Source organism: Dicentrarchus labrax, unplaced genomic scaffold, assembly GCF_905237075.1.
Source record: "Dicentrarchus labrax unplaced genomic scaffold, dlabrax2021, whole genome shotgun sequence".
NCBI classification, from domain to species: domain Eukaryota; kingdom Metazoa; phylum Chordata; class Actinopteri; family Moronidae; genus Dicentrarchus; species Dicentrarchus labrax.
Window position 1 is genome coordinate 24,860,527 of NW_026136710.1, and position 16,036 is coordinate 24,876,562.

Sequence of the window (16,036 nt, forward strand, 5' to 3'; positions counted from 1 at the left end):
TCACACAAGCAGAAGGGGCAGAGTATAAAAGTTGTATCCATGAAATAAATTTAGACCCAAAGCCAAATTTCCCCAAAACAGAAAACAAGTAGTCCCATTCAACCCTATCGATGGCTTTCTCCGCATGTAAAGATATAACCATTTCAGCAGCTTGGGATGTGTTAGGAGATAGTACAATATTTAAAAGTCTTCTAATGTTAGATGATAGTTGGCGACCTCTAACAAACTCTGTTTGATCCAAAGAAATTATATCTGGTAGACAAGGGTCCAAGCGGCATGCTAGTACTTTGGCTAAAAGTTTTACGTCTGAATTTAATAAACCTATTGGTCTCCAGCTGCTACATTCATCTAAGTTCTTGTCTTTCTTAGGAATGAGCGAGATTAAAGCCTGATTTAAAGTTGGCGGCAGAGAGCCCCGCTTCAGTGAATCATTAAACATGTCTAATAACAAAGGAGCAAGTTGGTGGGAGAACTTTTTATAAAAGTCAACCGGAAATCCATCCGGCCCGGGAGCTTTGTTATTTTGTATTAATTTAAGACAAGAAGTTAATTCTTCCAACTGTATAGGTTTTTCCAACTCCTCTTAATACGAGGATCTATGGTAGGTATATCAATGTTATCCAGGAAATTATCCATTGTGGTCCTATTTTCAGGAGGTTCGGACTGATACAGGTTAGAATAATAGGAAGCGAAGGTGGAATTTATTTCAGCTGGGCTGACAGTTAGAGAGCGAGAGGAGTCATAAATTTGTGATATGAAATTTGAGGCAGACCGGCGTTTAAGTTGGAGGGCGAGGAGACGGCTGGCTTTATCACCATATTCATAGTAAGTCCCTTTGGTCCGTCTTAAAAGGTACTCTGCTTTATGTGTAGAGAGAAGGTCATAATCAGATTGTAATTTAACCCTTTTAGCATATAATTCTGGACTGGGGGAATATGAGTATCAATAAGCTCTTGCTGTTTTTGTTTATTTTTCCTAGCCAGATGTGTGCTGTATGAGATAATATCTCCCCTAATTACCGCTTTTAATGTTTCCCACAACAGAGAGGGCGATGTGGCCTCAGTCTTATTATTCTCAAGGAAAACATCTATTTTTTTTTAAATATAATCACAGAACTCATCTTTAGCTAGTTGCCCTGTATTAAACTTCCACTGATTTGTAGTGATAGGTGAGAGTGCTAAATCTAAAATGTGAGGAGCATGATCAGAAATAACAATAGCAGAATATTCAGTGGATTTCACAACAGGTAGAAGAGCCCTATCTATAAAAAAATAGTCGATGCGGGACTAAGATTGGTGTACTTTGGAGAAATAAGAAAATTCTTTTGAGAATGGGTGGAGCAGGCGCCAAGCATCTATGCAGCCCAATTGGCTCGTGATAGATGATAATGTCTTCGACATGGCAGAGGGTATAAGTACTTTCGGATGGGATCAGTCAAGTTTGGGGTCTATTACAAGGTTCAGATCCCCCCCTAAAATGAGACGATGGGTATCCAAGTTGGGGATTTTGGAAAAAAGGGAAGTCATAAAATTTGGGTTGTCCCAATTAGGGGCGTAAACATTAACCAATACAACTGAAGTCTGATATAATGTGCCACTTACTATAACATAACGCCCATGGGGATCAGATATGACCTGATCAGGGGAGAACTGGATACGTTTATTAAAAAGAATAGCAGCGCCCCTGGATTTACTATTGAAAGCTGAATGGAATATTTGCCCAACCCATGGTTTGCGCATTCTGCAATGATCATTTATACGCAAATGGGACTCCTGAAGGAAAGCAATGTCAGTGTTAAGACTCTTGAGGTGTGAAAACACTTTGGATCGCTTTATTAGGTCCCCAAGTCTGCGAACGTTCCAACTCACAAGCCGAATACTAGACCCACTCAGTCCTCTCTGGGAGATACTTGGGCTAACCATTAATCACTTGTGAATGATTAAATGCAAAGATATTAATAAGAATGGCAGGAAATAAATGAGCATCCTGGTTAGGAACCAGATGAGCATCACGGTAGCATCCAAATGAAGTTAGCTTTAAGAAAGAAACACAAAAAACCTCCCAGTAAGTAAAGAAAGAACACACATACCTCCCAAAAACACACTGGCCAGTGTATAGACTGTAAGCCATCCAACAAGTTGCTTCCTAAGCTCGTCGTAACGGAACAAGACGAGTTGCAGGACTGGAGTATACACAACCGGTTTACCATGCAGTAGGTTCTACCTCCTGAAGAACCAAAATATACGCCATATAAAAGTTTGTAACACCTATTTATGAAAGCAATCTGGAGTAACACTGAAAGGCGGGAAAAGGAAGGACTAGTAATTGTACCAGACTGAACATATAATCCTCCAGCTAAAATGTGCAGGCAAAGATAGGAGAGAATCCCTCTTTAAAATTACGAAGTGAATAATAAAAAATAAAAGTAAAAATACAAATAAAATAAAGAAATACACTAAAATAAATTGTTTCAGACCATAGACTGGTGACTTCAAGCCCCATACAAAGTAAAGACAGTGGTGGATTTTAATACCCACATGTCAGGGAATTAAGAGTGTGTTTCCTTGAACAGACAAGACATTTTATATATAAACAAAACACAAAAGCCACAGGCGGAATAAAGCAAAACAGCTGGCCATGATATTTAACTACTGTCCGCATCCTACTGGAGATAGGATGGAGTAATATGTGGTACTGTATAGTCTGTGGTCCATTTCAACAGTGTAGTCGCGCCTTACCTCGAGAAAGTCCAGCAAAAAATAAAAATAATAAGATAATAAAATAAATAAAGATGATGGTCCCAAGAGAATCGTTAATTCACATGTATCGGTGATCGTTCAACCCGTTCCCTCTTTCATGAGTCGCGTATGCGTTCCTCTTAAAACAGCTCCGCTTGCTCCGGGGAGTCGAAGATGTGGGTCACACCGTTGAAAGTGATGCGCAGCCGGGCAGGGTAGATCATGCCGAATCGTATCCCTTTCTTAAAAAGCAAGGATTTCACCTGGTTGAAAGCAGCTCGCCTCTTCGCCACTGCAGCACTGAAGTCTTCGTAAAACTTGATGTTATGACCCCGATAAATCATATTGCGGTGTTCCTTTGCCCAAAGCAACACTCTCTCTTTATCGATGTAGCGGTGAAAGCGCACTATCACAGGGCGGGATCCTTGACGAGATTTGGGTCTGAGACTACGATGGGCACGGTCTAGTTCAGGCGTGGAGTTTGATAGTGCCTCTGTAGCCACTACCTTGAATAAATCAGCCATGAATTGTCTCGGGTTGTTACCTTCAATGTCTTCAGGAAGTCCAATCACTCTTAGATTCTGACGCTTTGAGCGAGACACCAAGTCCTCCACGGCAGCCTGGAGAGCACTGTTCTCTTCCGTTATAGAGGTTAGCTTGGAGCGTAGCTCCACTACGTCTTGCTCCAGGCTAGTGATGTTATCCGAGTGGGTCGAGAGGGCCGTTTCCATCTCCAAAATTGTAGAAGTGTGTTTAGCCACAGTTGTGGCAATGGATTTAGGAGCTGAATTAATTGGGGCGAGGGCCGCGTTCAAAGAGGCGGTGAGCTCCGCAGTAGTGCTTTTCCTATTCGATGATTAGCATTTCCAAAGTGAGAGGGGAAGGCCCTGACGCCATGTTGCTAGCTTCCCGACCAGAGAAGGGGAGAGTCTGTTGTTGTACCTGACTTTTCCGAGATTGTTTACTCATTCTTATGCAGGTTCAGCGCGACGTTCATTAAAATAGGTAGTTACACCGAAAATATACTTGAAAGAATGATGTAATTAACAAAATTTCACGAAATTGTACGGAGGTATGCCCCACACGTCCGCCCCCTACATCGTCAAACCGGAAGTCCTCCGCCACACTTTTAAGATGGCTGTGTGGCCATGGCTGTAGTGATGGAGTGATGGGCAAATTAAGCTTTTGCGAAGCACTGAACCACTTGAGCCAATTGTTTCGAAAATTGGTTCATTACTCGAAGCTTCAGTTACAGTGGCTGCGTTTCATTAGTAGTTCCACTTCCCCTCCTTCACTTACCCTCAGCCCTTGGTATGACGTAACAGCAATTGGAATGACACTTATGATGGCGGCGGGGATTCCCCCGAGGGCAAGTGCCGAGGGCAAGTGAACGAGGGCATGTTGAACGACTAAGGCTGCAGTCGAATTAGGCAGGCTGGTTGGTGGACAGGAGGCTTTTAATTACATACAGGCATTCATGCATGCACGCACGCACTCTCACACACACACTCTCTCTCTCTCACACACACACACACACACACACACACACACACACAATCGAGACGAGGCAGTGCTAGTGAATCGCCTGATTGGACCGTGTACCAGTCAGGTGATTCATTCAGGCAATGAAGCAGTTGCTGCTTCAGACGGCCTATGTCACGTGATTCTTTTCGCACCAAAGCAAGCTTTGAAGCAGTGGTTCTATGGAATTATAGTTCAGGGTTTGAAGCACATATCGAAGCTTCAGTGTCGCACTGCCATCACTACATGGCTGTGGCCATCACAGGGGGCAAGGGAAAACTGCCTTTTAAGAGGCAGAAACCTAGGACAGACCCTTCGGCTCGAGGTGAGTGGTCGTCTGCCTCGACCAGTTGGGGGGAGAGAGAGAGAGAGAGAGAGACAGAGAGAGAGACAGACAGAGAGAGAGAGAGAGAGAGACAGACAGACAAGTGCACAGCAACAATAGTAGCAACAACTACACTCATAGTAGTGACTGATGATGATGAACATAAAGAAGATGATGATGACGACAACACCAACGGTGGGGGACAATGAGCAGTGACAATAGTAATAATAGTAACTGTAGTAATAATAATATTAATAATAATAATAACAATAATATCAGTGATATTAGCATGGAGGAGGCTCCACCAGGATCCATGAGAACCTGCGAGACGAGAAAGCATAAGAACTCCGGGGGAAGAAGTGAAGTTAGTAACATGCATTAATGGGACATGAATGAGTGCAGAAAGAGAGAGAGAGGAAGAGAGGAGCTCAGTGCACCATGGGTAATCCCCTGATAGTCTAGGCCTATAGCAGCATAACTAAGGGATGGTTCAGGACTCACCTGATCCAGCCATCAAAGAGGAACGTCTTAAGCCTACTCTTAAATGTGGAGATGGTGTCTGCCTCCCGAACCACAACTGGAAGCTGGTTCCAGAGGAGAGGAGCTTGGTAACTGAAGGCTCTGGCTCCTGTTCTACTTTTTGAGACTATAGGAACCACCACTAGCCCTGCATTCAGAGAACCGGTGTTCTAGTGGGGTAATAGCGTACTATAAGCTCTTTAAGACATGAAGGGGCCTGACCATGAAGAGCTTTGTAGGTGAGGAGGAGGATTTTAAATTCTATTCTAAATTTAACAGGGAGCCAGTGCAGAGAAGCTAGTACAGAAGAGATGTGATCTCCTTTCCTAGTTCCTGTCAGTACTCATGCTGCAGCGTTTTGGATTAATTGGAGCGTCTTAATGGACTTATTGAGGCAGCCTGATAATAAAGAGTTGCAGTAATCCAGCCTAGAAGTAACAAATGCATTAGTTTTTCTGCATCTGTCTGTGATAGGATGTGTCTAATTTTTTTAATATTACGTAAATGAAAGAAGGCAGTCCTAGAGGTCCGCTTTATGTGGGAATTAAATGACATTAAAGTCCTGATTAAAGATAACTCCAAGATTCCTGACAGTGGTGCTAGAGGCCAAGGTAATGCCATCTAGAGTAGCTATATCTTAAGACAGTGAGTCTCTAAGGTTTTTGGTGCCAAGTACTAAGTAGTAAGAATTTTGTTTTTTTCTGAGTTTAACATCAGAAAATTACAGCTCATCCAGGATTTTATGTCCTTGAGACATGTTTGTAATTTAGATAATTGATTATTTTCATCGGGCTTGATCGATAGATATAACTGCGTATCATCTGCATAGCAATGAAAGTTAATGGAGTGATTCCTAACAATGTTGCCTAAGGGAAGCATACATAAAGTGAATAGTATTGGTCCAAGTACAGAACCTTGTGGAACTAACTGTAGTATTTATTTATATTGTGACTTTAGTAGCATGTCCTCAGTTTGAGCTGATGACAAATTGTCAAACTCCGCCTGTAAAGACAAGCGGTCCTTATCCACATTAGGGGAAGGTGATGTTGCATATACATTATCCAATTGTAATATTTGAGTCATCAGATCAGATACTTTCTTTTTTCGTCGCTTCCTCTCATAGCTCACGTATGACATAATTTGTCCCCTAATATAGACCTTAAAAGTCTCCCAGAGAAGAGATGGTGAGACATTAGGTGTTTCATTTGTTTCTATAAAAAGATCGATCTGAGCATTCAGAAAAGAGACAAGTTTGTCGTCGGACAGCAAACGTGTGTTAAAGCACCATGGAGCCCGGGAATTGAGCTCTCCACCTACTGCATTATCTAAGGTCAGGGGGGAATGGTCGGCTATGATGATGGAGTTATAAGAACATGAGCGAACTATGGGTATAAGTCTATTGTCTAAGAATAAATAGTCAATGCGGGTGTAAGTATGGTGAACAGGTGAGAAGTACGAATGTGCCTGTGCGGTTAAAGAAGCACCAGGAATCGGTGACTGAGAATTCTTGTAGAAAGTTTAGAATAATTTTGGAAGATTTTGAAGGAGTAGTAGGTTTAGTGGAAGACCAATCTAATAACCCCAACCAGCAATTAAAATCACCCGAGCACAAGCAGATGTGAAGACATATCAGGGATTCTAGCAAACAGATTATGAAAAAAGTTTGCATCATCCCAATTTGGTGCATATATATTAGTGGGAATCAACTTGGTACTATGAATGTGTCTTGTGACAATAGCATATCTACCATTAGGGTCTAGGATAGTACTGGAAGAGACAAAAGGTACGGATTTGTGGATCAGAATGGCGGCACCTCTGGCTTTGCTATGAAAGGTGGAATGTCCATTACAAGCCCCTTGGCTCTTCTTCAAAACATAGAAAACCTAGTGGCTAACAAAGGCTGCATTACAGGCCAAGTAGGTGGCAATTTTCAAGTCACATATGTAATGAGTGAAAAGAAAAAAGAAAAAAAAGAAAAAGGCACAGTAATCCAATATGTAATGCAATCATTTACTGCAAAAGTCTACTAATAAAGACATATACAAATTAAATAAGTGGCTAAGTAAGAACTGACTTTTTGCATGGCATTAGGAATGTTAATTAGTAAGTAATCAAAAAGGATGCAGTATAACCATGACAGTGAAATAATATGTTCTTTGAAGTGACTGTGTCGCTGATCCCCTCAGTCTGGGCCTGGAGAAGCAGACTTCCTCAAGTCTTTGTTAATAAAGTCGATTGCGAGAGCAGGATCTGTAAATTTACGGAGAGCTCCACCTGGCAGAGGATACTCAGCTCAGCCGGATAGTAGAGGCCAAATTTGATGCCTGGGCAGGTGTGCAGGCGACGCTTAGCATCCATGAACTCTAAGCATTTCTCGGCCACAGAAGGGGAGAAATTGGGGAAGATTGATCGTTTTTTGCCATGGTGTAGCAGAGGGCTGGCTTCCCCCGCTCAACGCAGAATCTGGTCTTTGATATAGAGATAGTGAACTCTGATGACGATAGGTCATGGTGGGGCCCCTTCACTGGGCCTCTTTTGAAGTGACCTGTGGGCACGGTCAAGTAGAGTCGCCTCATCCAGATGTAGCAGGTCCTGTAGAAGTGTAGAAATGAATTCTCTGGGACGTGGACCTTCCAGACCCTCTGGGAGACCCACCAGGCACACATTGTTAAGTCTTGATCTTCCCTCTAAGTCATCACATTTAGCTTTGAGTATATTAATTTCACCTTTGAGTAAGTTCACTGTACCACTGAGATTAGCTAAGTCGTCACTGCAGGTGGTAGAAGACAGTTCAAGGTCTTTTATGGTCCACTGTTGTAGCTACGGATGATTTCAGCTCCTCTTTAAACAGAGTCATTTCAGACCAATTAGTCAATCTTTGAGCCCAGGGTGTCATATACTGTATGTCTTGTTTCACTCCCTCGAGGGCCTTAATAAACAATTCTAAAGTGAGTGGTGAACCCTCAGTGCCCATGGGTGCGGTCGAGGTCAAGGCTACACTGGGGACATGCTCTGTAGGATTAATTTTAGCCCGATGCTTGGTGGGATCTTTTTTGTCACACATAACAACAAGTTACCAGGCATGCAAGGGCTCAAATAAACATATATCTATATAAGCGCAGGGGTGCAGTTCAATGGCAAAGGTTCAAAGTAGAGTCTTTAATGTTAAAAAGTTTTCTTTCAGGTGCTAACACTGTTAGCTGCGATGTTAGCTAGCGGGCTAGTTAGCCAAACACTAGTGGGGCATAACATTCATCTTTTGGAATATACAGTACACGCTACCTTCTGTTATGGGTAGGGGTAGTGGTAGCTGTACAAATGTCCTCCACTGACCAATACATAGGGAGTCGTTTGTCCAAGCTCTCCAGTAGCAGTAGCATTAGCTAGGACGGGGAAAGTCGGGAGCGTGCCTATGTTCCCACAGCCCTATGTTCCCACATTTATAAGACTGTTTTCAAAATCAGGCCCTATGTTCCCACAGTTCACACATTTCTGACCCTAACCTAACCCTAAAACTCTTGTGGGAGGATAGGGCTTAAATTGAAGGGAAATGTAGGAACACAAGACCTAATTTTGAAAATGTCCTAGAAATATAGGGCTGTGGGAACATAGGGCCTAATTTTCACTGAAAAAAAAAATTCTTAGAAATATGGGAACATAGGGCTGTTGGGACTGAAGGTCACCGAGCCACAACCCTACCGTCAACATTTATCAGCTGGACTACAAGGTGAAGATGGAATTTTTGTTTAACTGAGGAAATTAGATGAAATGATTTTCAGCCTCTGGATGAACAAGCTCTGGCTTTTAGTTCTGTCACAGTTAAACTCCATGCTCTTTTTTATTGGGTCCACTTTATTACATTTTGGCAGGCTTAATTCTGATTCTCTTAACATGTAGTTGCAAATTTGAAAGCAATTCCAGTTGCTGTTTATATAGCTGCATCAGTAAATCAGACACTGAAATCATGCAGACTATAAGCAACCTGGAATGAAATGCAGGAAAAGCCTCAGACACACAAATTTGACCCACAATATATTTATGTCATGGTCTAGAGGCCTGTCTGAAACCTGTCTCCATATAAACGACCCCCTCCCTGTCTCTGCAGCTGGAGTAATGACTGGAGCAACAATGTTCTGTCTGACACTGAGTCTGTCTCGGTGATGTCATTGCCGGAGAATAGCCAACGTGCCACACAGGGCGGCCGGGGTCGTCTGAATGCCACTGGTGGCACCAGAGACTTAAGTGCTCATTCAAAGAAGTGCCGAGACACACCCAACTCCAACAGGGACTTGCCTTAAGGTACAAGGTAATTGATGAATTAATTTTACATTGCGTCACAAATAGAAAACCAAGAAGCACATTAAATCAGCAAAATGACAACAAAGACTTTCAGATGACAGACAAATGCAATAAGAATTAAAGCTGCAAGCAGCGTTGGGTGGGACCTCACATTCCACGCAACTCGGGGCGTGCTGCGGCCGTGTCACGTGCCGTCGTTACACGTGTGGACCACAACATGAAAGTTTCATGTAAATCAGATCAAAATCGCCACGCAGCGCTTGCTTCCGGTTGGCAGTAGGTGGCGCTCTACATGTAACTCTTATCATAAATAAATATATCAACCATATGTTTTGCACTTTCTGAACACATTTGAGCTGGTTCTGATCAACCTGATAGGAGTAGAACATAGGTGGTGCCATCTGAATATTGTCATGTAGACGTGTTCAGGGCAGGACTTTGGGTTATGGGCTTTCTGGGGTGGCGTGAATAAGACATTTTGCTTATTGTTAAGATTCACAAGATGTCATCGTCATCATCCTAAGGGAGTTCTGACAGGATTTTAGCTGGATCTGGTCAATCTGCTGGAAGATATACAGTAAAGTATAAAAATGACACTTCCTTTCACCACTAGGTGGGTGGCGCTATCACTATTACTGAATATTGTCATGTAAATGGTAAATGGACCTGTACTTGTATAGCGCCTTTCTAGTCTTCTGACCACTCAAAACTCTTTTACACTACGTGCCACATTCACCCTTTCACACACATTCACACAGTGATGGCAAAGTCCATCGGACAGAAGGTAACATTCATACACGTTCACACACCAATGCACGGCATCGGGAGCAATTTGGGGTTCAGTATCTTGCTCAAGGATACTTCGACATGTGGCACCAGGAGCCGGGGATCGAACCCACAACCTTCTGATTAAGGAACGACCTGCTCTGCTTCTAAGCCGCAGCCGCCCTTTGATGTGTAGATGTGTTCAGGTCAGGACTCTTATCAAAAATGTAGTTTCATTGGGATTGGACCATGTACACTGAAGTTATGAGGACATGTACAGGGTGGGACTGTTACAGAATATGTAAAGTTTAGTGGAGATTAGAATACGATCTATTTCATGGCGAATCGTCGAAATACAATGCAACACCACGGACACGCTGTTCAAGGTACAGTCACAAATAGCAAAACTTTTAATCAGCAACATTTTTTAACTGTACTGACCAATTTTGATTTTGGTCCGTTAAATTGCCTGGGAGGAGTTTGTTCAAATACAAGGCAAAAAATTGCAGAAAATGGCTGCAAAATTCAAAATGGCCAACTTTGACGGCAGACCACGGACACGCCCTTCAATGTACAGTCACAAATAGCACAACTTTTAATCAACGACATCTGTTGACTGTACTGAGTAATTTTGAAGCAGATCTGATAAATTCTCTAGGAGGATTTCGCTCAAATACAACGCAAAAAAATGCTGAAAATCAATGCAAAATGCCAGAAATGGCATCACAGTTTGACATTTGATTCAACCTGGCCAACTTTGACGGCACGCCACATACACGCCCTTCAACGTTCATTCACAAATAGCACAACTTTTAATTAGCAATGTTTTTTGACTGCACTGACCAATTTTGAAGTAGATTCCCTAGGAGGAGTTTGTTAAAATACAACACAAAAAATCACAGAAAATGACAAAAAAAAATTTAAATGGCCAACTTTCCGTGGGATTTGGGGTATGGGTCAAAGAGGCTTTTATGTACGTCTCGGCACGTTAAACGTGCCTACTGTCTTTCATACATATCGGTGAAACGTGGCGCCGGGGCTGCTTTTTCTAAAGCCTCTAGGGGGCGCTACAAACACGGCAAACACGATTTTTTGTACGTGAGCTACAGGCTCCACTCTACACGTGCCCTGTGAATTTCATACTCATAACTATTACGGTCTCCGCACAGTGATTTACCATGCCACCAGAGCGCCACCTAGTGGCGGATTGTTGACACATTTTTTAGCAAGCTCAGGGAGTCATGGGCAAGCATCGTACCAATTTTCGTTTTAATCACATGTGCCGTTGCAGAGATATAAACTTCTTAATTTTAAAGAGCGCCACCTAGTGGTGATGACCTGAAACTGTGCAAGATGCCTAAGGAAGACATGGGGAACCATCAACCCAAGCTTGGTGTCAATCGGACATACTAATGTGGAGAAATGGTCCACTTCCTTTTTTGACGAAAAATCTACAGGAAGTGCTAAGTTTATAACGTGCTTATTTTTTGAAATATCAAAATTCTTTGAATTAGTTTTTTATTAAGACGTCCCCAGATGCTACGTGAAATTTTTTGTGCGAATCGGACAAAGCTCAGCTCTATTCACCGAACGCTTGGATACAAGGTTTTTGAATGTGCGACAAACTATGCAGAAGTTATTAGCCTAAACGCATTTTTACGATAGCTGCGCCACCTAGTGGCCAATCCGAAAGCGACGCATAGAATATCCCATTTTCACCAGGCCTGACAACTTTGCCAAATAAAATTTAGTTTTCGTATATGTTCAGGGGGGCAAAAATGCAGTCAAAGGGGGCTAAAAATAATAATAGGTAAGAAGAAGAAAAAACTAGCAAAAACAATAGGGACGTCCAGCGGACGCTGGCTCGGTCCCTAAAAATGGCAAAAATGACCACAAAATTCAAAATGGCCGACTTCCTGGGTTATTGGTCCAAGAGGCTTTTTGCTTGTTCCATCATGATACACATGCCTTCCAATTTTCATACATTCAATTCAATTCAATTCAATTCAATTTTATTTGTATAGCGCCAATTCATAACAGAAGTTATCTCAGGACACTTTTCAAATAGAGCAGGTCTAGACCGAACTCTTTAACATTAATTACAGAGATGTAACATGTCGGTCTTACGTGCCTTGGGGGCTGATTCTGGGGGGGCGTGGCCAATCCATTATGCCATGTCCATCTGCGGGACCAAGACAATACCTTAGCGTTTGCCACGACTGAATTTTGTGCAAAATTTCATGAATGTTTGGGCATGTGTAGCCCCCCAAAAGGTGTTCAAATGTTGACAGAGAAGCTGATTTTCACCACAGCAACATGGTTTGACAAAAAATTTTAAGATTCATGACATGTTTTCGTCATTGTCTTAAGGGACTGCTGAAAGAATTTCAGAAGGATCTAGTCAATCTGCTGGGAGATACACATAAAAGAAAAAAAATACATTGCCTTTCACCACTAGGTGGCGCTCTCACTATTGCTGAATATTATCACATAGGCATGTTCAGGGCGGGACTCTTATCAGACAAGTGAAGTTTGGAGCCGAATGGACAATGTACACTCAAGTTATAGCAAATTCGTGTTTTGTGGCGGTACATCAAAATTTCCTGCCACGCCACAGACACGCCCCCTCACCACAGTCATCACATATCATCAACAATGTGTTTTGCATTTCATGAGTAAATTTTAGCTGGATCTGATCATCATGTTAGGAGTAGAACATGAAAGTATAAAACGTGATACCTCCTGTTGCCGCTAGGTGGCGCTCTCACTATTACTGAATATTATCACATAGACATGTTCAGGGCGGAACTCTTATCAAACATGTGAAGTTTCGTTGCAGTCGGATCATGTATGCAGAAGTTATGACAAATCCCTCTTTTTATGGCAAGGGATCGAAATTGTACGCCACGGGACTCCACGCCATGTCCACGGTGTTTGATGGAATAACGTAAATAGCACAACTTTTAATCGTGAATGTGTTTAGATGGCTGTGTCCAAGTGTGGAGACTGACCAGTGCAAAGCCCTATTGTGTAATGCAAGGAATTATTAGGGGCCGGGCCAGCGACCGCTGGAGGTCCCTTTTGTTTTTGCTTCGTTTCTTATTATTAGGGACCGAGCCAGAGACCGCTGGAGGTCCCTATTGTTTTTGCATCGTTTCTTATTCTTACCTATTATTAGGGACCGAACCAGTGACTGCTGGAGGTCCCTATTGTATTTGCTATGTTTCTTATTCTTCTTACCTATTATTAGGGACCGAGCCAGCACCCGCTGGAGGTCCCTATTGTATTTGCTATGTTTCTTCTTCTTCTTACCTATTATTATTTTTAGCCCCCTTTGACCATTTATTTGGCAAAGTTGTCAGGCCTGGTGAAAATGGGGATATTCTATGCGTCGCTTTCGGGTTGCCCACTAGGTGGCGCTACTATCATAAAAAATGCGTTTAGGCTAATAACTTCTGCATCGTTTATCGCACATTCAAAAACCTTGTATCCACGCGTTCGGTGAATGGAGCTGAATCTCCTCATATAGGCCACAGCCACTTCTGCCTATAATCTTTCTTTGCTAGAGCGTGAAATGTCCATAAACTACTTTTTCATGTTCCTCCTACACGCTTTGTCTGATTCCCACAACATTTTTCATGTAGCATCTGGGGACCCTCCTAATAAAAAAGTAATTCAAAGAATTTTGATATTTCAAAAAATAAGCACATTATAAAATTAGTACTTCCTGTAAATTTTTCATCAAAAAAAGAAGTGGAAAATTTCTCCACATTGGTATGTCCAATTGACACCAAGCTTGGGTCCATAGTTCCCCATGTCTTCCTTAGGCATCGTGCATAATTTCAGGCCATCGCCACTTGGTGGCGCTCTTTAAAATGAAGAAGTTTATATCTTTGCAACGGCACTTGTGATTAAAATGAAACTTGGTACGATGCTTGCCCATGGCGTGTTTGTTGTGTTTGTTGTGTTTGTAGCGCCCCCTACAGGATTTTAAAAAAGCAGCCCGGGCGCCACGTTTCACTGATATGTATGAAACTCGGTAGGCACGTGTAACGTTTTTTTAATTTATCGGATCTGCTTCAAAATTGGTCTGTACAGTCAAAGTATGTTGCTGATCAAAAGTTGTGCTATTTGTGCATGTATGTTGAAGGGCGTGTCCGTGGTGTGGCATCAAATTCAGCCATTTTGAATTCCGTGGTCATTTTCGGTGAATTTTTCGCCTTGTATTTGAACGAACTCCTCCTAGAGAATTTATCAGATCTACTTCAAAATTAGTCAGTACAGTCAACATATGCTGTTGATTAAAAGTTGTGCTATTTGTGACTGTACCTTGAAAAAATGTTGCTGATTAAAAGTTGTGCTATTTGTGACTGTACCTTGAACAGCGTGCCTGTGGTGTTGCATTGAATTTTGACGATTCGCCATGAAGTAGATAGTACTCATAACTCATATCTTAACTGTGTACAATGTCTGATCTCCACTAAACTTCACATATTCTGTAACAGTCCCACAGTAATAGTGATAGCGCCACCCACCTAGGGGTGAAAGGAAGTGTCATTTTTATACTTTACTGTATATCTTCCAGGAGATTGACCAGATCCAGCTAAAATCCTGTCAGAACTCCCTTAGGATGATGACGATGACATCTTGTGAATCTTAACAATAAGCAAAATGTTTTAGCCACGCCCCCCAGAAAGCCCATAACCTGAACACATCTACATGACAATATTCAGATATAAGTCAGGGAAAAAATTCAAACGTAGCGAAAATACCGGTATGCAATTGTTCCTGTACACGGGCGCCGCCAAATGGCTAAGCCCCGCCCCCCCGAATCAGCCCTCAAGACGCTTAAGGTCGACACGTTGGAAAATCGGTACGCATGTGTATCGTGATAAAAGACGCAGAAAAGCCTCTTGGACCCATACCTCAAACCCAACAAGAAGTCGGCCATTTTGGATTTAGCGGTCATTTCTGGCAATTTGCACACATTGTATTTGAACGAACTTCTCCTCGGGAATTTATCGAATCGACTCCACACTTGGACACAGCCATCTAAACACATTCACGATTAAAAGTTGTGCAATTTACGTTATTCCGTAGAACACCATGGACATGGCGTGGCGTCCCGCGGCATGCAATTTCGATCCTTCGCCATAAAAAGAGGGATTTGTCATAACTTCTGCTAACATGATCTGACTGCAACGAAACTTCATATGTTTGAAAAGAGTCCCGCCCTGAACACGTCTACGTGATAATATTCAGTAATAGTGAGCGCGCCACCTAGTGGCAACAGGAAGTATCACGTTTTATACTTCTACTCCTAGTAAGATGATCCGATCCAGCTGAAATTTACTTATATAATGCAAAACACTTTGTTGGTGATATGTGATCAATGTGGTGAGGGGCCGTGTCTGTGGCGTGGCTGGAAATTTTGACCGCCACAAAACACAAATTCACTATAACTTGAGTGTACATTGTCCAATAGGCTCCAAACTTCACTTGTCTGATAAGAATCCCGCCTTGAACATGCCTATGTGATAATATTCAGTAATAGTGAGAGCGCCAACTAGTGGTGAAAGAAAATTTATTTTTTTTCTTTTATATATATCTCCCAGCAGATTGACCAGATCCAGCTGAAATTCTTTCAGCAGTCCCTTAGGACTTCCCTGGGAGGACTTCCTCCTCCCAGGGAATTTATCGGATCAACTTCAAATTTAATCAGCTCAATCTAAAGACATTCATGATTAAAAGTTGTGCTTTACGACATTCCGTCGAACAGTGTGCCCATTACGTAAACATCACATATTCTGTAAATGGTAAATGGACCTGTACCTGACCTGTAGCGCCTTTCTAGTCCTCAGACCACTCA

General features: G+C 42.3%; 1 protein-coding gene across 9 annotated transcripts in view; it reads left to right on the forward strand.

Moving 5' to 3' along the window:
- Positions 1-16,036, forward strand: part of nrg1 (neuregulin 1) — a 55,933-nt gene that overhangs the window by 35,230 nt on the left and 4,667 nt on the right. The window contains exon 9 of one of the 9 annotated variants that reach the window (XR_007886197.1): positions 9,209-9,320. The exons of 5 other annotated variants lie outside the window; for them this stretch is intronic. Coding sequence is in view for 2 of the 4 variants with exons in the window: in XM_051412297.1 (XP_051268257.1) it covers positions 9,209-9,401 (193 nt within the window). In the remaining 2 variants the exon portion in view is untranslated. Of the gene's footprint in view, positions 1-9,208; positions 9,410-16,036 lie in introns of those variants that run through there. 3 more of the 9 variants (XR_007886196.1, XM_051412297.1, XM_051412296.1) reach the window with 3 other exon arrangements.